Source organism: Staurois parvus, unplaced genomic scaffold (genome assembly GCF_062004578.1).
Source record: "Staurois parvus isolate SC_StPar_1 unplaced genomic scaffold, SC_StPar_1.0 ptg001137l, whole genome shotgun sequence".
In the NCBI taxonomy this organism is placed as follows: Eukaryota; Metazoa; Chordata; class Amphibia; order Anura; family Ranidae; genus Staurois; species Staurois parvus.
In genome coordinates, this window is record NW_028318933.1 from 1,106,879 (window position 1) to 1,133,664 (window position 26,786).

At 40.1% G+C, this 26,786-nt stretch overlaps 1 protein-coding gene across 1 annotated transcript in view; it reads left to right on the top strand.

Moving 5' to 3' along the window:
- Window positions 1-26,786, top strand: part of LOC149439268 (teneurin-4-like) — a gene marked incomplete at its 3' end in the record, with an annotated part of 229,179 nt that overhangs the window by 156,057 nt on the left and 46,336 nt on the right. The window contains exon 10 of the mRNA XM_089659238.1: window positions 24,361-24,507. Coding sequence (XP_089515364.1) covers window positions 24,361-24,507 — 147 coding nt within the window. The remainder of the gene's footprint in view (window positions 1-24,360; window positions 24,508-26,786) is intronic.

A 26,786-nucleotide genomic window follows, 5' to 3' on the forward strand; every position in this document is an offset into this window, starting at 1 on the left:
TGCTTTCTCACCACCTGCCCCCCTCCCTCACACTTTGGACCATGCAGAAGCATGTAGTTTCGGGGACCCTGCTGAGTGGCCCTATTTTTTTGAATGGGTCTCGATTGACAGGTGGTAGCACCCACCAAAAGTAACGGGGTACAATATCTGCTGCGGCATGTGTACACCTTTGACTGCTGCTTCAGCAGCTAAGGGGGTAGGGATTGGGGATGGTAACACCGTGACTAAACCACAGGGTTTTAAACACCACACACACACTTTTTTTGTGTGTTTCATAGGTGGTGAGGAGGCGATATATGCATGCCTCATCAGCACCTGATTTAAACCCATGATTGCTGTGCAATGCATGGGATTGTGGCACGATAGTAAAGCAATTAAAGGTTTAAATCAGGTGTGAGGAGGTGACACTGGCCGACACTGTTGTTGGTGATCTTTGACTTCTCTCATGTTGTTCAGGTAGATCTTTACCTCTTTAAGGTTGCCTACCCCTGCCTTACACTATATTCTTAAGCAGTGATCTCCAAATTGTGGCCTGCGGGCTGGATGTGGCCCTTTGCTTGCCTTTATCTGGCCCTTGAAGCCTTTTTCCCTGCAATGCAACGGCACTCTTCCCCTCCACTGACACCAGCAATTGGGGCACCATTCCTCCCAATGATGGGGTACTATTCCTTACCTTGATACCAACAATGGTATTCCTCTCACGGCTACCAATGAATGGGGCATTGTTTACTCCTAGTACATTTTCTACTGACAGTGGCCACAGTCCAGCCTCTTCAAAGTCTGAAGGACAGTAAACTGGCCCTTTGGAAAGTTTGGAGACCCCTGTTCTAAAGCAGTGTTTCTCAATCTTTTTTCAGTCGAGTCACCCTTTATAATTATGAACATTCTCAAAGCTAAGAAAGTTCCAAGGCACCCCATTCTAAAATGTAAAAAACTAAACTAGAAGTTTTACATATTGCAGTAGAGCCATGCCCGTAGGATAGGCAACATTAGAGGTGATTTATTTTTTACAAAGCAAACACACCTTTTTACACTGGTACTGACTAGTATTCCAGCATTTCTCTTCTTCCTCGTTCTCTCTTCCTCACTTTGCGAATGTGACCCCAATGCTGATGAAGAAAAGAAAAGGATGTCCACTGGCGCCCAATGTCCTCATCAACTTATGACAAAATTGGTTGTTAGAATGCCGGTAGCTGGCCTGCATAGTACCCAAGGTTGTCATGCTGTGCAATTAAAACGTGGCTTTGCGTAACATAACAGGTAGGCTTGGTCCACCTGCCGGCTTGTTGATCATTTTTGGGCAATTTGAGGTGATTCCTAGGTATTGTGTTAAGGCATCCTTGAAGAACCCAGAAGACACCCAAGGGTGCCTTGGAACCTTGGTTGAAAAAGGTTGTTGTAAATAATATTACCTGTAGTGTCCAGGCAGCTCCTCCTGAAACCACATAGCATAGCATTTGAAAGCCATTGAGAACAAGACCTGGAAGATTTGATGATCATCAATCTCTATCACTCCTTTGTAAGGGTCAGTGTGGAAAACTAGTTTAGACGACGTCAGCCAACAGAAAACTTAGCCTGTGCTCCTACTGTGTTGCAAAACCTTTAAAGCCCAACTCGGAGCTCTGGGATGAACCCCCCCACAATCACACACACCTTCTTGAAGCTCTCTCTAGCCATATGTTCTGCTTGTTCTTTTACACTTCTTATCTTTTCCTGATTGATTCTGAATGGTCACATACTGGGTCCTCTTCTCCCAGCAGATGGCTCAAAGAGAGTTACTGATGTGATTACCACCCATATCCATCAATACACTGCAAATGAAGGGTACCCCGCTCAAGGGACAGGCACTGGAAGTTCTACATTCACAGTCTTTCCTCAGTCTTCCAGGTCAATATGCTGAGCACCATTCAATCCAGAAGACTGAGGACATGCTTTAGGTGAAAAAAGTTACTGCAGGGGTTAGCTCTGGATGCAAGGTGAGTATTGCAACCAGGGCTAGATTTTTTTTTTTTTTTTTAATTTGGGGGATATTTAAAAAAAAAAAATTAATCCAGAGTTGGTAATTAAGGAGGACAAGTGGTAACTTCAGTGTAAGCCTGCTTTCAATTTATTCATTGCTATATATGTATATATATGTCCCAAATTTGGGAGCTCCGGTCATTTAGAGTTATGGACCACACTTTTCAGACATGCTTTGATTGGGACAGAGAGGCATCCCATGTATTTTCAAATGTATACAACAAAAATCTCTGTTTTAACCTAAATTTTGTGAATTAGCTATTGTTGTGCTGTTTATCTGATTGGATTGCTGGTAAAATGTTGTATTGTTTAGTGTACTGCCTTTTCCTGGGCTAGTAATAATTTGATCCCAGATGCCAAATTTTTTATTTTTTTTGGTTTTGTTCGGTGCTATCTGAGTAACTGACCTGAAATAAATATGCTGATTAGAAAGGCGGAGAAAAGTCAGGGCCCTTCTGTTCTTGGTTAAAGACTCAAATTGAAAAACCTGAAGTTAGAAGCTGATTGGCTACCATGCACAGCTACGCCATATTTTGCACTCTCCAGTTTTAATAAATCAGCCCCAAAGTATTTAAAGAGACCCTGTCACCAACTTAAAAAGAATAAAGGTAAACACAAATTGACAGCTTGAGTGTGCTGGGATTGCTGATAGCACATTCAAGATGGCGGCCCCCAACAACAGTCTCAGGGCTTTTTTAAATATCTACATGAAGGCTTTTACAGTTTAATAGCATTCATCAAATATGTTACGGGCCCATTTATACTGTTGAGTTTCCTTTAAAAATAGTGCCCGTTTCAAACCCAGGGCTGCAGTGCAGTGCTTTTGAAATATACATTTTACTTTTTTTTGCATTTTAGTGCATTATGAGGCCCCTAGAAGTAAATGGCAATCATCAAAATGTGTTTTGATGCGTCGGTAACATTTATTTATTACAGGCACTTATGTAGTGCCATCAATTTACTACATTCAAAAAAACCATTGTCAACACGGGTTAAAATGCATGTCTACACACAAAGGAAATGCATGTTGGTGCATAACGGCACACCTGCCCAATGCTAAAAACAAAAAGAACCTAAACACTTAAGCAAAGATCTAAACGGGCCCTAAATGCTCATTCAATTTTCTGGAAAACTTTTGTTGAAAAATTAAATTTATCAGGGTCTCTTTATAGCCATATTAAACCCAAAAGTACAGATTTATTATATGACAGCTTACCAATTCTTAGATGTGTTGGCTGCAATTTGTTTTCTTTTTAGGCCTTACTTTTCACCTAGTGATCTGGGCAGTAAGTTGTTTTTCAAAAGAACAAGCTCCCTTCCAGATTTACCAGTTTACAGGCTTGCGACAAGCCATTTACCACTGATTGGGGTGCTTACAATGATCAGCTTTCCCGTAAAAACTTTATTATAAAAGGATACAGTTTTGCTGTAACTGCATTTAAAGAGTGGGCTGGAGTTCAGCTTTAATTTGTTAGTGTATCTAAATATTCTGATACAGTACATCTAACAATCCTCGTAACCCCCCCCCCCCCAGACTGACAATGCTGCCGTCCAAAGGTGCCCCCCCCCTGTACTCCTTCATCCAGAGTGGGGGTTCTCTAATACAGGAGGTGTGTTACTGGCCAGATCCACAAGCAAAAACAGGAGAAAACTACTATTCATTCTATCCATCCTCCATGTAATGATATAGTGGAGGGGTGTGCGTAGCCACCTGGGGACCCCCCCTCCAGACCAACGATGCTGCTGTCCAAAGGTGCCCCCCCCCGTACTCCTTCATCCAGAGTGGGGGCTCTCTAATACAGGAGGTGTGTTACTGGCCAGATCTACAAGCAAAAACAGGAGAAAACTACTACTCATTCCATCCATCCTCCATGTATTGATATAGTGGAGGGTGTGAGTAGCCACCTGGGGACCCCCGTAACCCCCCCCGACCAACAATGCTGCTGTCCAAAGGTGCCCCCCCCCATCCTCCATCCACAGTGGGGGCTCTCTAATACAGGAGGTGTTACTGGCCAGATCTACAAGCAAAAACAGGAGAAAACCACTACTCATTCCATCCATCCTCCATGTAATAATATAGTGGAGGGGTGTCCGTAGCCACCTGGGGACCCCCGTACCCCCCCCCCCCCCGACCGACAATGCTGCTGTCCAAAAGTGCCCCCGTCCTCCTTCATCCAGAGTGGGGGCTCTCTAATACAAGCGGTGTGTTACTGGCCACATCAACAGGTGAAAAGAGGGGAAGACTGCTACTCATTCCATCCATCCTCCATGTAATGATATAGTTTAGGGGTGTCCGTAGCCACCTGGGGACCCCCGTACCCCCCCCCCCAGACCGACAATGCTGCTGTTTAAAGGTGCCCCCTGTCCTCCTTCATCCAGAGTGGGGGCTCTCTAATACAGGAGGTGTGTTACTGGCCACATCAACAGGTGAAAAGAGGAGAAGACTACTACTCATTCCATCCATCCTCCATGTAAAGATATAGTGGAGGGGTGTGCGTAGCCACCTGGGGACAAGAAGTGTGTTATTTGCATTATTTCTAGGTGGAAAACATTGAAAGTATGCCTAAAAAAAGAAAACGAATGCAGCCACCACATGTAATGACTGGTAAGCAGCAATAGATTATGTTTTTGGTTTAGAGTATAATACCGCTTTAAGCAAGAGAATCAGAATGACAGACAACTAGCCTCTTCAGAAGCAGAGATCAGAAATGGCAGGTTCTATGTTTCTCCTATGAATTGTTTTTGTAAAAAAATATATATATATATTTAGACATTTTTGCACATTTTATTAGATCTGTTACAACTCCGTTGAGTACTATCCATGACATTTTTTAAAAATCTGCACTAAATTCTACATTTTCAGGACAAGCTTTTGCAGGTTATTCTCAGACCAAGCACACTCAAAGGTTTAGCTTGTCCTGAAAATGTAACTCTTGGTTCAAATTAATATATATATATATATATATATATATATATATATATATATATCATGGACAGCACTGAACTGTGTTGTTGCAGGTGCACTCTTTTAATTTGCCGTATTCATGTTCCATATGTCCTGCAGAACACATAGGTTGCATTAAAGTGGTTGTAAACCTCAGACATGAAATATGAACAAAGCATATCCTTCTATAGTGTGCGCTTGTCTCAATTAAGAGCACTAAGTGTCATTTCTGTCTGCTGTTTTGTTCCTCTATCAGCATGAATCACTTTTGACAAGTTTTCCTGATACCAAGAGGTAAAAAGGTGACAGAGGTCAGAACTCCAACACACCCTGTGATTGACAGTCTCAGCTCTGGTTCTTTGTGATTGGGGGGGGGGGCGTTCTTCCCTGCAATCCCCTCTCAGAGCTCTCCTCACTGAGCTATGCTGCAGTTTGTAATTTCAGCTCTCCACCCTCTGTTTTCTGACTGCTCAGACAAGCTTTATAAGTTTTGGGCTTTCAATGGCTGTAGAGAAGACTAAATAAACGGGTACAACTTATGTAGAAGGATTTTTTTTATTCTGTGTATCACCTGAGGCCAGTCACGTTACTGGGTATTCACTCACCGACCACTTTATTAAGTACAACTTGCTACCCGGTGTAGTCTTCTGCTGCTGTAGCCCATCTGCTTCAAGGTTTGACGTGTTGTGCGTTCAGAGATGGTATTCTGCATACCTTGATTGTAATGAGTGGTTATTTGAGTTACTATTGCCTTTCTATCATCTCGAACGAGACTGGGTATTTTTTCTTTTTTTGACCATTCTCTGTAAACCCTAGAGATGGTTGTGCATGAAAATCCCAGGAGATCAGCAGTTTTTGAAATACTGAGACCAGCCTGTCTGGCACTAACAACCATGCCACGTTCAGAGCCACTTAAATCCCCTTTCTTCCCCATTCTGATGCTCGGCTTGAACTTTAGCAAGTCGTCTTCACCACATCTAGATGCCTAAATGCATTGATGTGCTACCATGTGATTGGCTGATTCGCAATTTGTGTTACCAAGCAATTGAACAGGTGTACCTAATAAAGAGGCCGGTGATCAGGGTGGATTTGATTTAAATCAAACTGATTTAAATCACGATTTAAATCACTAGTCAGTAAGGCTTGATTTAAATCCTAGTTTTGTACATAAAGACTAATTCTTGCTGGTATAACTTTAATATACAAGTAGATGAAGATTTTTAGAATAACAACTTTTCATATTAGTTTTTTTATCCCCAGTTTAATAGGTTAATCATTCATATTTGGACAACTTTTCTGTTGTACTTAGGAAGGAGAAAAATAATCATTACCTTAATAATAACAATTTAAATAGATTTATTCAACTGAAACAATAACATTCCAGCATATGTGATTTGCTTAAACATCCATGTTTGGTAACTAATTTGGCTAAACAAAATATATATATTTTAAGAAACTTAGACTGTCAGCCCCTTCCTCCTCACACTTAGTGTCACTTTCTTCTTGTGCAGATCTATTCCACTCCAAACAATCAGAAAAATATTGTTTCTATTCTATTCACTGAACTTCTTGAAACTTCGCACTGAAGGGGTTGATTCTGTATTCATAGGTTTGTAGAAGTTAGGATGAAGGTCTTTTTCTTAACTCTGTTCATGTTATAACATTTTTGCTGTGAAGAAGAGGCATGTGATCTCCGCTGAGTCAAATTCAGTTTTGAGAACTGCAAAAGTAAACGAAGCATCTGTGATAATATCTTGTAGGCAGAGAAACTGCCCAATAATCTTACAAAAACCTCTGGAAGAGCATGACATTGTGAATGGATTCATGGAATTTATTTACCAAAAAAATTAAACATATACAGCCTTATTCTACATAATTAAAAAATGAATCTTTATTTCATGTCGGAATAACCTTTGGATGGTAATATATTTTCCTCAAAAAGCATTTTATTTAAAAAAATCTGATTTAAATAAAAAAAATCCAATTTAAATTAAAAAAAATCCAATTTAAATTAAAAAAATCCGATTTAAATAAAATCTGATTTTTTTTATTTATTTATTTTTAAATCATTGATTTTTATCCACCCTGTCGGTGAGTGTATGTAAGGGTTTACAACCACTTTAAATTTTCAGGAAAAGCGTTCGTGGTCTTCACCCTTCTTCTCAGTCCAAGCATTGCAAAGGACACACAAAGGTTTACCCTGTCCTGAAAATGTAACTTTAGGTGCAAATGACAGTATCATGGACTTGCAAGAGTACTCTAATTATGTGCCGTATTCATGTTCCGGCAGAACACGTAGGTTGCTTTAAAGGGAATCTGTAATTGTTTTTTCGTTTTTCTTTTTTCTTTTTTTTTTAAGACTTGTAAACTGTGAATGTAAATATTTTTATTAATGTGCATTAGTGGTTTAAAAATCTTGTTTTGTGTAACGTTTCATATGTACGTGTGGGAGGGCGCCATTTTTTGTCATTGTGCTTCCTTAGTAGAGCCGCACAAGGATTATGCTTTTATTGTTCCTTTCTCCTCCTGGATGAAAGTGATTTCTCGACTCAGCATCTAGTCATTAGTAATTGACTCGTCTGACATACAGACAGTTGCTAGAGGAAGGGGAAAAAAAAAGTCCATACAACAGTGTCTCACAATATTTCCTCCTTGAAAACAAACTTTAGTTACCCTTTAACTCCTCAGATTGTTTTTTTGGGAATAGAGACTTCCAACAGTCATATTCATTGAGTCTCAAAAAAAAAAGTACGTTCGTTGACCTTGTAAATTTTATTAGTTAGAGAATTGGCTCGATAAATTTATTGAATCTAAGACAATTTGGCAAAGTCATAAACGTCACTGAGAATAGCAGGGAGCAGTGAGAAGAGCGGAAAGTCATAAGAATCAGTAATATTGGCACAGATGAAAGGACATTGACTCAGAATGATGTTAAACGTGCCGGTAAGCGCTTTCCTTGTCCTTGTGTAATTTCTGCTTGCATGGCATTCCCTCCGTATGTGTATGTGTGTGTGTCAGTCTTTATGTGCATCTATGTGTCTCTGCCTTAGTCTGCTTTACTGCTGGAAAAAAAAAGGCTTATGATCCATTGCTGCTCATCTTTAATGCATTTGTAATGTCTTTATAGGACTAGAAAGCATCCATAAATAATGGGATTTAAAGGGGCTTTCCATCTTCAGAGGACTTCAATCTATTGGCTTGTACAGGCTTCCCTGCAACCTTTTCTAGATACAAAGCTGTCTTTTTTTTTCTTTTTCTTTTTCTTTCCTTTCTGCCCTTGTTTTATATTTTTGAATAAAGGAGGTTTTTTTTTTTTTTTTGTTATTTATGGTTGGAATTCCAAGCTGCTAAATATAAACCCAGAATTTACATTAGATCTAAATGGCTCTGCCTGAGCTTTTTATAGCTAGAAAAATGAAAAGAAGGCTCATAAATGTATTCAAATATTTAAAGGGAAGATCCCAAATAAAAGAAGGAAAGAATGTTAAGTAATTATTTAGTCTTAGAGTTTGAATTTGAATCTGCTTTAAATAATTAGAGGTACCACATGGGTGGACCATCAGCAGATCCCAGAATCCCGACTAACATAGTTTCTGGAACAGGGGTCTCCAAACTTTCTAAACAAAGGGCCAGTTTACTGTCTTTTAGACTTTAGTGGAGCTGGACTATGGTCACTGGGAGTAGAAAGGTCCCGTCGGGAATAAACTAGGGATGCACTGATACCTGTTTTTGAAGAGCAGGTACGAGTACCGATACTTGTGCTCAAGTGATCGCCAATGGACTCAAATCGTATTGCAAAGAATTGCATGTGATTTGAACAGGAATGTGATATGATTCCTGTCCAAATTGCATGCTGTTTCCCTCACTGTTCCTATATGAATCCAGACTTGTCATACTGACACTGCATTCCTGTTCAAATCACTCATTCATTTTGTATGGGCTCAAATCGCACTGCAAAGGTATCGGTTTTAGGTATCGGAGCATTTGCATGAGTACAAGTACTCATGCAAATGCTTAGTATCAGTATCATGCAACCCTAGAATAAACCATGCCCCATCTTTGGTGTCATTGGGAGAAAAAGAGCCCCATCGTTGATTATAGTTGGGAGGAATTGTGCCCCATCATTGGTGTCATTAGGCCTCACTGTTAGTATCATTGGGAGGAACTGTGCCCCATCTTTGAAGTCATTGGGAGGAATTGCGCCCCATCATTGGTGTCATTGGGAGGAATTCTGTCCCTTCATTGGTGTCAGTGGGGGAAAATGATGCCCCATTGTTGGTATTGGTGGATGAAAATACTGTCCTAAGGGCTAGGTAAAGGGCCGCATCTGGCCCCAGGACCACAGTTTGGAGACCACTGCTCTAGAATATTTGTTTGCTATCCACCCCACCTTACAAATCCCGAGCCCAAGCAAATATTAAGAACAAGGGAATACATACCTTTTGCCTGATTCAGTCACTTTTGCATACTGGCAAATTTTTGGCATATGTGTGAAGAAAAAAGCCAGTGATTGGCTGCCTTAGTTCAAACAGATCCCACCCCGTGCTGTGGTTGAGACTCGGAAATAGTGAACCGACACCTACCAGTGTGTCATTTTTTAAGTTAAGAAACAAAAAAGATGGAACTGAGGTTTGAGTTGGAGTTCTGTTGGCTATACAGAAGTATCTCATTTCAGATACTTTGTTATAAATGCTATATGCTTTAGATCAGTGGTCTCCAAGTTGCAGCCCAGATGTGAACCTTTTTGCTTGCCTGTATCCGGCCCTTGGGGCACTATTCCTCCAACTGACACCAATGATGGGCCATCATTCTCCTCACAAACACCATAGATGGGGCACTTTTCTTCCCACTGATACCAACAACGGGACACTATTCCTTCAGCTGATACCAATTTTGGGGCACAATTCCTCCCACTGATGCCAAAAATGGGGCACATTTCCTTCCAATAAAACCAACGATTATGCATGGTTTACTTCCACTGGTCACAGTCTGGCCCCCCTAAAGCCTGAAGGACAGCAAACCAGCCCTTTGCCTAGAAAGTTTGGAGACCTCAACTTTAGATAAAGGTATCAGAGCTATAAACACAAGCCAGTATGTTAAGGTAATCTGAAGGTGGATCCTTTTTCTGAGACAAGCCTCTGAGGCCATACTGACAAAATAATTGCACACGTTTGCGCTAATCAAGTGAGTTATAGTTTTTACTGCCCAAATCTGTATATATAATTTTTTTTTTTTAATGGTCTCAGATGCTTGTCACTGGAATCCCATGACAGACAAAGGCCTGGAACACAAAATGTGCACAGTTAGTTATGTTGTTGGCCATGTTGCCATTTTACTTTGCCTCTTTTTTTTTTTTCCTGTGGTTGGATTTTCTGATTATAGACAGTAGACATTTCTTATGCACTAGCTAGTGCTTAGAGTTTTGTGTTTTTGGATCAATTCTAAAAGTCGGTAACCATAGACATTAGATAAATATCTGTTGGCCACAAAGGATACAGCAACCCTTTATTCATATAATTACAACATGTATATTCCAAATAACAAATGCTGTTTAAGACTTTATAGGAAACCTTTACTGAGAGAACATGTAAAATGTAGGATGTCCTTGCTGACTGTGTTCTGATAATGCTAGCTGGCTGGCTTCAATAGTATAAGACATTGACCTGGGACAAGAAAGCAGCCTGGGAAGTCAGAACATATAGAAGCTGCTAGATCAGCTTGTCAGCCAGACACTAGCATTTTATTTAGGTGATCAGCAATGGCAACCATCAGTTTTTTGTTTTTTTTGACAGATTTTGTGTTCCCTTACACATTGAAAAACACAACATGCGTACATAAATGTCTCAGAGCACCACCTTTTTGGAAGATCTTATTTGGAGGCTCAATATTACACTCACTTTTGATTTTGTGAATTGTAAGAATATGAAGAATGGCCTTTCTGACTTCCTGAAAAATTATTTTTGCCTGACTCTGGATTCAGTTTCTTCTGATTTAGTCACATAAGACATCCTTAATATGACTTTGATAGTACTTTAGCCTTTGGATAAGTATGACACCCAGGAAGCTAATACTTATAGAAGGAGAAATCAGGATTGCCTGCCTCCATACTTCCTTCCTGCAAGCTAACGTCACTGGACTGGCAACTCTTGACATCCAGTTGACTTCTACTTCACCTAATGCCATGCTAAAAAATGTAGCACAAAAAGTGGACAACTAAAAGACCTCCCTATGTCAACATTGAACACAACTGTAAAAACAACAATATGGAGGTGGTAGAAGGCTGGCTATAGATGGGTCATGTTTTGTTTTTTTTTTTTATTTTCTCGTTCAGCCAGGAGACTAAATTTTAAAAAAAAAAAAATGAGTGGACTCCTCCATCCACACAATCTTAGTGGATGGAGAAATCCTCCCCACTGGGACAGTGGGGTTGATTTACTAAAGGCAAATAAACTGTGTACTTTACAAGTGCAGGTGCTTCAGAGCTTAGTAAATGAGGGGAAGCTCTGATGACTTTCACCATCCAATCCAATGTTCAAGCAAAAATGTGTTTTGTTTTTTCTTTTCCTTGCATGTGACTGGGTATTTTTTTTTACAAATTGAAGCTTCACCTCATTTACTAAGCTCTGGGGCATCTTGCAGAGTACATAGTCTATTTGTCTTTAGTAAATCAACCCCACTGCATTCTAACAGCAGGGACGTTCCGCTGTCAGAATACACTGATCAGGAGCTGCAAAAATGTCAAACAAGTCCATTTGATAGAAGTCAATCATTACACTGGCTTCTGTCAAGTGGGAGCAACCACACGTGGATCCACATTCAGCCAATTTTTTTGCTGAACCAACCACATTTTGATCCATCTATAGCCAGTTGTAATAAAGTATATACTTTTAAGGCACACCAGCTTGTAGAAACAGAAACTATTGTTAAACCCTTCTTAGGAATGTGGAAGAACAGAGCACTTCTGACCAAGCCATATTAAATAGTTGACTGTACCTTAAAGTTATATACTTTTATTAAAACTTCCAAAAATAGACTAGTTATTAGTGAATACAATGAAACAGACTAAGATATACAATGGCAAGAAAAGAAATGTTAAGCCGGCCATTAATGGTTCAAATCTTGGCCGGTTCAGCAGGGACCAGCTAAGATTCGATCCATCTATGTGCAGACTGATTGTACCCAAGTCGATCCATCGATCAACTAGCACAATCAGCATTCAGCATGTCGGATTTCTCTAGCCGCTAGCAAAAATCATTGTGGTTGCAGGAAAGGAAGTCACATCATCTATGGCCTGCCTTAAACATGTAGGTAACATTGTTATCCCAGGGGACGTCATTTGGCATTTGACCCATATTTTTATTGGCTACTACTGCATAATGAAAATGTTAAAGAGGGGCCTAAAATTACCTCAACACATATTCAACACAATTTTTTATAATTATACAGCATTTATATAGCTCCAACAGTTTACACAGCACTTTACAACAGACCGTACAATTACAATACAAATTAATACAGGAGGGATCATTAGAGCTTACAATCTAAGAGATTCTAACATTCCATTTAACTGCAATATCCTCAGATACTCTGTTTAGCTTAAAATTATATATTTATAGAGAGAAATTCAAGATTAAGTTAAAGCAGAAACAAACACACCAAGTTAGCAATTTAATATAAAATAAAAATGGACATGTATTGCACGTGCCCAAGTAAGCGTGAGACATAACATTGGCCATGGTAAGTGAGTAAGACAGTGGCACTGTCCGACAAGATGGCAAGTGGTATGGCTCCCAAAGTTCTTGACACTGCCTGTATCCCAAGCAATGCTATGGCTCTAAGAAAAAACTTCTTGACTGAGCAGATGGAAAAACCTGGTGTCCTAAATAGTAACGTGGTCTACTGTAACCACTGAACACTGCCTACCGCCGGTTAGGTTGGATGCAAAAGATGTTTTGCAGGAACTCCCCCGTCTCAAGCATGGCATTTTGCACCAAAATGTTTGCTTATATAGGCAGCTGTATGGTACTAATTTAAATTCTGTGTGTGCTACTCATACATTTAACGTAAAACCCAGTTTGAGTTTTTTTCCCAAGGCCCTGACAACTGGGCTATGAGACATATCTTCCTGTTTTATTCCCTCATGTAAAAACTCTTTTTGTAACATGATAAACAATATGTTTAGACTGCTCTATCCATAAATTCCATTTAATCCAAATCTCAAAATACTTACAAAAATACTCATCAGCTGAATGGTTCTACCCTTCCTTTTCTGTAAAGATCGGGTACGTTTTGTGCTGTACTGCCAAGCAGGGAACACGAGATGTACAGCCAATTTTAGGAGATTCACAAAAAAAAAAAAAAAAGGATCAGCCCTGTTATTGAGCCTTGATGTCGAAAGGGCTTTTGATAGATTAAGTTAGCCTTTATGTTCTCTGCCTTGTGATACATAGGATTTGAGAGTCTGTTTCTGCAGGCCATACAAATACTATACACATCTCCTGCTGCGTCCATAAAACTCTCTCACGCCACTTCATCACCCTTTGCCATCCTCACCAACACCCGCTAGGGGTGCCCTTTCTCCTGGCTATTCTTTATTTTCTGAATTGAGTCTTTAGCTTCACAGCATTCTTTAATATTCAAGGTATCAAACTTGGTTGGAAACCTTTAAACTATCCACTACTCACAGTCATATTCTGCTAATTTTGTCTCTGGTACATTCTTCTCAAACCCACACACATTGCTAGAAAATTTGGCGATCATTCATTTTAAAATAAATAAAAGGCTGAAGCTCACCCAATTAACATATCTCTAAATGTAACTGAAAAGAAATCCTCAAATTTCTAGGAATCCATGTAATGTTCTCCCACCAATCACAGTGCCTTACAGGAGCAGTTGCCATAAACAACAGGTCTGTTCTCTCTAAATTGCAATATCTTTTGAAAATTTACATGAATGGGATACTTATTTGAAATAAAAATTTCTATATTGAGTAAAAAAAAAAAAACTCCTACCTATCAAGTTCTACATTTTGCAACTATCTCAATTTGGTTGTGAAGAAACACAAAATAAAGTACATCTACCTTGAGTGACTGTTGCTAATCTTGCCCCGGTGCAGTCAGGAAGGAAAACATTTCTTCTTTACCCCACAAGGTTCCTTTTTAATTTTTGTAGGGTATTGTGGGGAAAAAATCCATGCTATTAACAACCAGATTGTTATGTTGTCAATAGATCAACAATTTAAAATATTAAACCAGGGTTTCTCATCTAGGGTTCCTCCAGAGGCGCTAGGATTCCTTGAGAAATTTCTGCCCTTCCGATAAGTTCCCACTAACACGATTGATCTTTTTAGCTGTCTGTAAGGCAGTAATTCTTCCCAATATAGACCAGTGTAAGGATCATTCTTCCCACTGAACATCACTCAAAAGTTCCTCTGTTTAAAAGCTTGAGAGAGGCTGCATTAAACAGTGCAACAAGCACAGTATTGTTTCACATTTTACAATCGATAATGGAGAAAACATGATCTATCAGTTGTAAATGTAAACATTCTGTTAGAGATGACCATTAATCAATCTGAATTACAATTTCCCGAAGTACATGTAGTTGTTTGATCTAGCAAAAGCAGGCAAAACAATTCTGCCGCAGCCGAAAAGTCTTTGGCAGAGTCCAAATTGATTGAGTGCTCACAAAATTGATCAAAAGGAGGATCTTTGTGCAGATTTTGTCTTAAAGTATACCTAAAGGTATATATGTACATATATGTATATATATGTGTGTGTGTGTGTGTGTATATATATATATATATATATATATATATATATATATCTCTATATATATATCCTGGTTTTGGACATCTAGAGAGAGGAATTAAAACACCTGTCAGGTATTGTTGTCTTTGCGCTCCATTAGGGAGATTCACCCTATTTGTCTTTATGACCATTGTCACCGAAGGTGAAGGAAAATCTAAAATTTTGGGTTGTCCCCAGAACAGCAATTGAGGGGAACTTTTTTAATAGGTTCTAGTGATCCCGGTGACAACCAGTGATTCCCTCACTTTTGAGTGATTTCTTCTAATTTTGTGGTTATAAGACAGGAAATGAAGGTAAATCTCTCAGATGGCACACAGATGGCAGAAAAAAAACCCCTAAAGTTTTGCCTTTAGTTCTACTTTAAAAATCCTTCCCTTTTGATATCCTATGTCTGTAAGGACAAACGTAATGTTACCATACCAGACATAGTAATGATGGCTTTCTTGCTTACACCATTACTCCTAGATAGCATGTCATCAAGTATGAATTGTCCTTGGACTTAAGCAAGGCTTTTTCGGATCGGTGATCTTGTGGATATTAAAGAAAGGAAAATATCGCTTACTGAAATTTGTGATACATTTTTACTCCCTCCTAGAGTTTCCTTTTAGTCCTTCAAAAAAAAAAAAACAAAAAAAAAAAACAGCAAAACCACAAATTTCTCCAAACCAGTAATATTTTGACCGTTGTACAACAGCCCATTGTGGAGAGGTCTCATTTCAGAGATATACCCCCTTCTTATTGACAACTGAAGAATTTCTGAAGTATAATCACACCTAAATGGAATGTGGACAGATACCTTGCATTTGGTACAGTCAACCATCTACCAAACTTAAACAAAATTTGAACCCTGTGATCTTTATACTTGGGTGATTCCTACATAAACTAAATCCATCTATCCAATACCTATTGGAGATGCTGCGTACACTGAGGCCGATGACACGTGGCAATTTGCCAGCAACAGAATCACTAAGAGAGCAGCAAGAACATGAACCTGGTCAGATGGAATCTGTTCTCTTGCTGGCTAAATCATTGAGGTGTCTCTTTGTTGCTGCTCCCATGCTGACAAATGAGATTCTGCTGCTTTTGGGCTGCAAGGCATAGGAGCTGGTGAGTAGTCTTTTAGAGATTATCTTGATGGCATGTTGCTACCAGTGCCAGTATTGCTGGTTTAAAAAAGGGAACAATTGGTTTCTGCTAACTTGGGATTATGCTATATTGATGATATATAAACCAATCTTGTGATCCAGGTACCCCTGAAGGATAATACAGCCAACCTGCACTTTACACTGCAGTTATACAATAGATCCTTGTCTAGGACCTGCTCCATTCTGGGATTGATCAGTTGAGAAGCAGTAAGACACTGATGAGGTCATCCCTGTTTTCTGCTGACCTGCACCTCAAGCCCAGGTCGTCTCAGCACTGGCAACTGTGTGACTGGTAGCTTTTTGCACCTAGTCCTCAAGTAAGTTTGCTTCTATAGCATTAAATGCAGTTTAGGAGGTTAGGTTTGGGATTTAGAGGGTTGGGTGAAAGGGTGAAAAAAATAGCATTTAGGTTATGGGTCAGTGATTATTTATAAAGTGTATCCAAACCCAAAAAACAAATATTTAATTTATTGCAGCTTACTAGTCCTTAGATGAAGTGCAAGCCATGGTTGCAACCCAGGCTGGCTTTCAAACACACCTGCCTTTTGTTCATCTCCATTATGCTTGGGCTGATTAGTAGTTTACATATGAAAGTTGAAGGGTAGTAAAGCCTAACTCTAATTATTCTTCAAAATGTTTCCTGCCCCCTTCTCCTACTTATCCTGTATACCCTGAATAACAAAAAAAATCTGCATATTTCCTCTTTTTAATCCAGTCCAGTCATGTGATTCACTAGCACCCGCTTCCCTGTGTAAGGGAGTGTTTGACAACGACTGTGAATTCGTGGAGCCTCAACATCATCCATAGGCTCCCATGGCCCAGCCATTGTTGGCGATCCATCTTCTTACCACCACCAGCTGTTCACAGACACAGGGGATCAGGAGCTGCTGGATCACGTGACCAGACTGGAATAAAAGTAGCTAAGTACACAGATTTTTTTTTTATGCACGATAGGTAGGAGGAGGGGGAACTGAATGTTTTTAAAGCAGAAATCTGGGCAAAAATGTTTTTGAACCATGTTGTGGGGGCTGTGCCCGCACTGCATGGGCTAACTGCTCGCTTTTGTCTAGTGGTCAATAGACCGACCCTGGGCGTGAGGATGGCAGGAACAGTCCACTGCTTGATGTGGGGGAGCGTGGTTTTCCAGAGGATTGGAGGACAGGGTGAGTATAGCTCTTCCCTAAACCCCAGGACAAAACGAGAAGTTCTTCTTTAAGAATAGTTAGAGTTAGGCTTTTCTTCCACTTTAAGATTGTTTTTGCTTCAAGGTTATCTCACAGGAAGTGCCAAGGACACTGCAATTCTGACAAGATCAACAGGTATATTCTGTGGTTGCCAGGATTCAACCAAAGGCTTTGTTCCTGCTGGGGAGATTCACCCAAGTTGCTGGGAAAGAAAATTATAGCATATCCAAAATGTTATGTTTGTAAAATTTAAGGTGTGGGGAAGTTTTCCAACAAGGACCTCTTTTCTGGTCATGGATGTCTAAGTGGAGATTTGTGTCCCAGGAATAAAGAGAACAGAAAACAAAGGTAAATCGCCCTAATGGGACAGACCTCAAAAGAACCCCCGAAAAACTAAAATATTATGGCTTTATTTGGGGTTATTTTTTAGGAATTACGGTAAGTGCCAGTTTTAGTTGGACAAGGGCTAAGTGTTAGGGACTTCATAACATATACATATATAGGGTAGGGAAGACGTTAGAAAGAGGGTTAGGAGGGGGAATGACTGTTTGCACAAAGACTTTATTTTATAAACTGATCATTTCCACTGTTACATCATCCACTCCTATCAGTATAATTTTTTAAATTCTGTTTTCAGTGCATGTGCTGTTTTTCGAAAGACAGTTTTTTATGGTATGAAGCTGAATTACACATCTAATACTTTTAAACAGGCTTAGACTGACACTTAAGACATACTCTTTACACTCCATTCACATGCCCAGCATTTGATCCATTGTTTTGCCTTTATCTAATGTCTATGAGTTCTTCACTTAATCTCCGAACTGCAGCTTAAAGGAGAGTTTGAGGGGTGAGGTTAGCCTGGTGTGATAGGAAGCAGGAACCAACCCATCTAGTGTTTTCACCTTCTGTGGTCTACCACCACAGGTTTAGGGATCTACAGAACAGCTACCTCCTTGAAGATTACATCAGTATTTTCAAACTAACAGTGCTGACAAACCATGGGCTTTACAAGGACCTTTGATAATTTTCTGATTGTTGTAACTGCACCCCCTTAGTGCACTCTACTTAGCTTAGCGCAAAGAGCTTTTAACAATCCAATGCCGGAGCCATATCCAGTAGTTTTAGTTTGATAAATGGCTCTGGAGAGCTTTACCTGTACAAAGGGGCTAAGTTTAGCTTTAGTTCAACCAAAAGTCAAGGTCATCTCCATATGGTGTACCTAAGAAAGTGATTAATGCATTGTCAAAGGTACTTATAGGCACTTCATGGTGGTAGCATTGTTGTTTTGGGCACATTGATGTACCTGAAAAGATTGCTTTTTGGGCTTTCAGCAATCTTGACTACATTACAGATATATAGGTTCTGTATTTCCTCCTTACTTAGCTTTATTCACCTTTTGACTGAGGCTGATATTTTAGATGAAGGGGTTCGGAGGTCACCTGAAATTGATATTGAGTGCATATTGTGCTCTCAGAGGACAATCTGATTTCCTCAACAGTGGCAGTTCACATAATTTGGCCCTGCTAAGTTTGTTTTAAGAAGGAGGTTGGACAACATGGGAGAAGGGGTAATGATTTTGCTTAGGGGACCTGTCACATATTATTTACATGTCTGGAATGAATGTTGCTTTCCAAGCCTGCACTTGTGTTCCTTCATCCCTTCTCTGTCTGTACCACAACATATCGCTGTAACATGGCTCCTTCTGTTTCCCTTTGTGCTTCTGTATCCCCTGCACAGCTGACTGGCACCCAACACTTATTCAACCCTACCTTAAATGTCCTGTCTTTTATTTCCCAAGCCCACTATCTGGATAAGGTAGTGAAAGGTATTGTATCAGTCTTCCTTTTTTTACTTTTCATACTGTCTGTGTGTTACCACAAAAATGTTCTAGCCATTATCTGATGTCTTCTTCCATATGAGCAGAACTTACAAAGGCATTGATGGCAATTTGCAATGAACTTCCAGCTCATTTTCACAAATGGATCAGGATAAAAGTGTCCTTGTTGCCTACGGCAGCTAGTCTGTATGTTTCCTTGTTGTTTCCCGTCCAGCATGGGAGAATAAAAGAAAATGCTGACAGGTTTCTTGGGGCAATGAGAACTTTTTTTTTTGGACAGTTTAAATCATAATGTTAACTCTTCAGGTAGCCACTTTGTGTCCTGTGCCAATATTCAGCCTAACAGTTCTCTGGAAATTGGTGAAAGGCAGGGAATCTTGAAGCAATATCCAATATGTTTAAGGCTAGAGACACCAGGCAGACATTTGATGAGCTTAACTGGTATCCATATTTGTCATTTACTGGGAAAAAATTAAATTCGACAACCAGTTAAAGGGTCAGCCCACCAAGAACTTTAAATCAGGATCCTCTGATGGCACTGTACAATTTCTGCTTAGGGCTGTCTGAACTCGTATGTTTCCTGCTACTGTTAATATGGCTTCAGAGTAGAAAATTATTCCTTTCACCTCCATTGCCAAGATACCAGTGCTGGAATGCTTACACAGGGCTGTAAGATTTCCATACACGTGATCCTGGTACAGTGGGCCCATATGGTCACTATTAGTAACCACCTGGCCTTTGGAGTAGAGATCCTTTTTCTACATCTGAATTCAATAGAATAATATTCTCGGGTACAGTTCCTTGTGCTATTAAAATATTGATCTATGTTGCGGCTGTGAACAAAGATCATGCAATTGTGTGAGCTCTTAGTTCTGTGACTGTTGTCACTGACGGCCACAATTCTCAGACTAACAATCGGGAATCAATCAGCATGATTCCTGATCATGTTACCACCATGACAGCCATGCAATGGAGTGGAAAACCCAATACTCTCAGGTGGTGGAAAACAGAGCCATGAACTATGCCAGGGATATGTCATTCTTTCGGGAGTCCCCAAAAGATTTAAGGAGCCAGTGGCTGACTCCACCATGCTGCCCCACAAGACTGCACCTATAACTGAACCATGCAGAGCTTGACAGAACCACATAGGCAGCATATATATAAAATGTTGTTATGACACTGCCATATTAGGCCACGGTTATGCCCATGCAGAGTTAGGAACAATGTACTATTAAAGAACCATTAGGGCCAAAACTTTGTTGACCCCTGACCATCAAACTTACATTCTATGGGCAAAAGTATGTGAACACCCCTACAAATTATTAAGTTTAGGTATTTCCAGTGAAGGGTACATTTTAGACATGCTCTTTCAACAGTTTGGAGACGGTCCTTTTCTTTTCCTGCCTCTGTTTAGATCAGCTCTATAAAGACATGTTTATTGAGTTTGGTGTGGAGAAACTTGAGTGGCATGCAAACAGCCCGATTTAAACCCTAATAGAACCCCCAGCAAAAATGTGGAACACGGATTATGAGTCAGGTGTTCTCATCCAACAGCAGTACATGACATCACAAATTCTAGCTGAATGGGTACAAATTCCCAAAGATACCCTCCAGAATCTTGTGGAAAGCCTTCCCAGCAGAGTAAAGGTCAATAGAGCTGCAAAGGGGGTGGGAGGACGAATTTAAATAAAAGATTCCTATTTAACCCTGTGCACAGTTATATTAATGTCCATGGTTTAAAATTGGATATCCAAGGAGCTTGTAAAGGTATGGTGGTCAGGTGTCCACAATCCTTTGGCCATATAGTATGGGAAATTGCATTCTTCCCTTAGTTGAAAAGGGAGCTCATTAAATTGCAGTTTTTTTCTTTCACACATGTAACAGTAAGCCACATTCTCTTCTCTCTGCACCACTATGGGAGAGCCTGACAGCACCAAAAAACTGTCATAAATCTGAAATGTTGCTACTTAACTGCCTTAGTAGGGTTATGTTCATGTCAATGCAGCGTCAGGAGCCATGTATGTCAAAAGCCCAGGTGGCAAGACCAAGCCCCAAGAAGCCTGCTAAAAATAATTGTGTCTTGTGTTGCACTAATGATGCTCCATGATGTACCTGGCTAAGCCACAAACTCGGGGGGGATTTTCTTTTTTTTTTTTGTTTGTGTGTGGTTAACATAGCTTTTAAACAAATCTAAACCCATGGAGTAAGCTTGAAGTTTAAGTGATACGCTTTATTGACTAATTAAAGATGCAAGCTTTTGGGATACACGAGATCCATAATTCAAGCTTTATACATTTGATGTTTAGAGCCTGAAGAAGAGCTTTAAGGCACCCCAAACTCTTGCATCTTTTTTTAACTTAAGTTAGATAATAAAGGGTATCACTTAAACTCTAAACTTTCGGCAATAATTGAGGGCTAATGAGGTACAGTACTCTACTACTGCATCAAAGCATATGGCAAATACAAGTGTTTTTTTTGCTTGCTTTTTAACCATGGATCTCATGTATCAATGTGCTTTTACTAAGGACCGGAGTTACATCTTTTCAGCCACTAATCAGCATCACATCTGCCCTGATGGTTTGAATCTCATTGGAGGGTAGTGGGAATAGCTCCAGTTTTCAGTAACAACATGCTGATCCATAAGACCTCATGTGTCTACCTTTCTGTTCTTTTTAGGTATCCACCTAATTTTGATAAAATTTCATACCTCGGCTTCTGAAAGCCACCCATAAGTTTTTCTTTTTTTTTTTTTTTTTTGCAGAGAGTGGATTTGGTAATGAGCTTTCATAGAAGTGCAAAACCACTGCTGGCTTAGTGGCTAGCACATCTGCCTTGCAGTACTGAGGTCCTCAGTGCAAGTCCTAGCCAGGACATTGACTGCATGAAGATTATCTATTCTCCCTGTGCTTGTGTAGGTTCTGAAGTAACACTTTTATCGGAAAGTTAACAAGGTCTGGTAGCCATCCTAGGTGATTCCTTGAGCTGGGGCCCGATTGCCGTGGCTTTAACTCCAGTACTATGCTGTTGTCTTTACCATTGAACATTACTGTCACACTTGGGGCTCATTTACACCATATGCAATGGGATGCGCTGAGTAGTCTTGCCCAAAGCAGTCCCAATGCATAGACAAGGCTATTTGCCTTATGTCTTATTAGTTTAGTTCAGTTGGGCGGCATCCAACAGCAGCCTCAGGGCTTTTGGATGTCTGCAGAAGGGATGCTCCTACAGTTAAAAAACATTACTAAAATATGTAATATACACATATAATCTTATGGAAAGATTTTTTTAAATAAGCGCTGTGGTGACAGGGTCTCATTAAATAGACACATGGTGCACTTTAAACATTTTGATGAGAAAATGGTGGCCCTGGTCTGCCCCGTCTTACCTCCCATGATTTACTTTTGGCCAATCTCAGTGATGGACTATTTGCTTCTTTGTTTTTTTAGTTGTGGTCACACCATTACTGTCCTTGTGGCACAGATTGTCTGTTATGTTGCCTACACTTGACAATATCTATAGTATTTGCAACCCATTAAAACCAATTATGAAAAATGGTCAAAGGGATTAAGGTGACCTACCACGAAGAATTTTTATTATTCCATGGTAGGAAATGTGGATGGTTGGTTTCCTTTATCTGTGTCAGTAGTCTTTGGTTGGGAGTGGTTGAAATTGCCCAAGCGATGGCAAATTTATGTCCAGTATGGGAAACTAATAAAGTGTTCTCAGTAAGTACACATTTTGATTTTTATATTGTATGATGTATCTGAAATATACTATTACTATTTGCTGTTACCATCACCATTTTAATGCTTGCTGTTCCATAATAAATGTATGGATTCCATATACAGATCTGTAAATGCTGCTTCTAATGGTCATATGTATGTTGGGGATTGTGACATGCATTCCTCATTATAAATTGTTAACTAGCAGAGCTTTAAAAAGTTCTCACTGATGTCTGTAGCTGCAGATGCTGTGGGGTAATTCATCTTCAAACATCACAAATGAGAATCTGAAGTCTAAGGACCTATTTACATGGGTCGTGTCTGTTCTGATTAGTAGGGTATCGGGGAACAGATCCCCTGCTGAAGCACAGCAGAACAGTACAGATTTATCTTTTGTGACATCCGTGTCTATTCAGTTTTGCCTTCCCAGGGCATAACTGACCCATGCTAGGTCTGTGGTCAGGTGTATGTAGCTGAACATGCATTACATTTATTTACCTTCAATCCGTCATATTTATGTCTGGAAAATCAGAGGGGTGCAGATATATTAAATGTTTTAATTTTTTGGACCTGGATGGATTTAGAGTTATTTGGATGTAAGCAAATGCATGTCCATTTACATCCATCCCTTAGATTGTACACCCCTTGAGGGTTAGGGACTGATGTGAATGTACAATATATATGTAAAGCGCTGCATAAATTGATGGCACTATATAAGTACCTGAAATAAATAAATAGATCTGCCCATAGACTAACATGGAGCTAAAAAACTGATAGGTGGATCTGATGGAACCGACCATGTGAAAGGGTCCTAACAACTTACCGCACATACTGTTTGTTTACATTAGAGGGTTGACAGAATGACAAGATTCTGAGGCGATAAAAAGTAATAGCCGTGATTTCAGTGCCTATTGGGAACTTTGAACATGAATTTCTCCACACTGACTGTAGCTACAGAGGCAAATGAGGTTTTAAAATATTCATTGCTTCTTCTGTACATACTTTAAGTTGCATAGTTTGGGAGTTCATTTTAAGAATTGAAATGTTCAGCTGGTTACACATCAGTTTTGGGTGGGCTGACCCTTTAATTGTATAATTATGTACCCTTAGAGTAAGATGCAAAACCGGAGGTTCACAAATGTGAAGGACTGTTCTTGCCATAACGTGTCTAAACCTAAGATAAAATGTAATGTACTGTAGCTTTCCAGTTCTTAGACATGGGGACTCTTCCTGTCCCTGGGTGGCTGCTCCCACATCTCCACTGTACCTGTGAAGGGAGCCATTGTTACCACCCAGGCTGGACTATAAATATGTTTGCCTTTTTTCAAGCAAAGTCCTTTTTATGAAAGTACAGAATTTTGATCCTGCCAGAATTCCAGTGTCTGTGCACTGAAATGATATCTGCAATAATGTTATCAGCTTTACCAGCTGTCTCATGTGAACTATAAAACATCTCGTCCTTATGTGATGAAGATGAGGGCATGTGATGGTTTTTGTAGTCCAAATTGGGAGTGCAGCCTAGGGTGCTCCCCCTATGTTGGGGAAGTGTGTTACTGGCAGGATCAGCAGGGATAATAAAGAAATCTGTGAACTAAAATGTATTTTAGTTTTTGGGTTTAGCTATGCTTAGATAGCATCTTAAGAATATCTTTTTTATATTGCCTATATAACTTTTTAACCAGTGTACCTATCTGATTTTCCAGAGGGATGCCCGGGTCTGTGCAATGGCAATGGAGCATGCACGCTGGACCTTAACGGCTGGAACTGCGTCTGCCGGCTAGGATGGAGAGGAGCAGGGTGCGACACGTCCATGGAGACGTCCTGCGGTGATGGGAAGGACAACGACGCCGGTAAGTAGTGCTTTTTTTTTTTTCCCTCCTCGTTACGGCGGAATCATTGCCATCACCATAATTATATGAAGTGCTTGTCACTCACGCATTTCCCATGATGGGGTAATTGCAGGATGCATTGGGACAGCGCGGCTATTATTTCGTAAATATCTGTAAATGAGCGATACGTACAGGTAATGTTTGTCATTTGCTTCCCCTGTAATTATCGTCAAAGTCTTTTCGCTCCAATCCCAGGGTCATCTCAGTGTTTTATCAAGCGAGGGAAAATAAGCTGGTGATGGCACAGAAGCTGCCAGAATCTGAGGTTTTTGTTTATAGAAAAAAAAAATCTGATGTGCGCAGATATACATGCTCCTCAAATAGAAAAAAACATTGAAATGAGTTGGATATTCAAAAATGTTAAAGAGCCAGTCCACCCACAAGTGCTATTTTGGGTTATATGAGGTATCTGGTGGGTGGATCAAACGCTGGCTGCTTAAATCTCTTGTGTTGGCCATACATGTGGCAATTTTAGGGTCATTTCACTCATTTTTAATCCACTAAGAATTTCAAATGCGAATAAAAGTATTCACTAAAATGGAGCAAATTAGACTTGTATCGATCGTAAGCATTACAACTTTTTAATTTTTTTTTTTTTTTTTTATCAGAAGTGATGTATACACGCAGAAAAAAAACAATTTGAAAGGCCATACCATTTTTTAATATAGACCAGGGAGTCTGCAGACTTTCTAAACAAAGGCCCAGTTTACTGTCCTTCAGACTGAAGGGGGGCAGGACTGTGGCCATTAGGAGTAGAAAAGGTCTCAAAACCAGGGGGAATAAACAGTGCCCCACCTTTGGTGTCAATGAGAGTAATAACGCCCCATCATTGGTATATTTTTTTGGTATAAATGGGAAGAATTGCGCCCCATCATTGGTGTCATTGGGCCCCATTGTTGGTATCATTGGGAGGAACTGTGCCCCATATTTTGTCACTGGGAAGAATTGCACCCCATTGTGGTATCAGTGGATGAAAATAGTACCCCAAGGGTCAGATAAAAGTGAGCAAAGGGCCACAGTTTGGAAACCACTGATATAGACTATGCAAATACCTCAACCCCAAGCTTTCAAGAGGCACCAGTGATGCCACCATATCTCCCATCAAAGCTGGGAACACTAAATCCCACTAGAATGCACTCTTGTTATAGGCTGGAGTACATTCTTGTGGGATTTAGTGCTCCCAACTCTGCTCTGAGGTCATCGAATGTGGGAGGCCAAGGCCAAGGTAGGTGTGATTTTGTTTATTTGGGGGGGGTTTGACTATTTAGGAGATGTAGTACACGATCTCCTCTGTAGCTTCACCACCTGCTCTACTACAAACATTTGGTGCAGTTGATGTAGCCCTAATTTATTACTAATTAATCACCACCACTTATATAGTGTTGTATGTGTTTTAGCTGGCAGCTCATACAAAGAGTGCCTCCCACTTCTAACTGGAAGAAAGGGCCCAGTCTGGGAAGCCTCCACCTTGTAAATCACTTCCTTGCATAGTTGGAGTGTTGAAAGAACTCAAAAGGATCTTTATCAAACATCTCATCCATGTTACCTGCAAGCCCAGCAATACACTAAGTCTCCCCTGACTAAGGGTGGAGGTCTTTGACCCCCATCTGTCTTCCACCTATCATATATAGCATCCCTGTGTCCTGCAAGCCCAGCAATACACTGAGACAGACGTTTGTATGTCCAAAAGACCCAACACCATTAACACAAGCAAATAACTTGCAGTGCATGCAGTACAGTGTAATAAGGAACCCAGAGCTATACATTGAAGAGATAACGAAACCTTTCAAAAAAAAAAAGCAATCCAACGAAGGACAGTAAATTCTACAGGTCAAGACTCATCAGTCTTCCTACACCCAAAGAAAAAGGCAATATTTCAAGGGGAGTGAGGTACACATTTTAATTGGTTTCATATCAATTGGTTTGCAAGAGGCATGTAAGCAGCCGTCAACATCAAACTGAAAATCCCCAACTAAGTGTGTCTGTCTTCCACATATCAAAAATCACATCCCTGTGTCATGCAAGCCCAGCAGTACACGGAGACAGAAGTCTGTATGTCCAAAAGTCCCAACACCAAACATAAGAATGTGCAGTGTAGTCAGGAACCAAAACCTTTATATTAGAGAAATAAAGCAACCTTTCAAAAGAGAAAATGAATGACCCAACATAGGAGGGCAGCTTCTACAGGTCAAGACTCCGCAGTCTTCCTACACTTAAAGCGGACCTTCACCCTCTATATG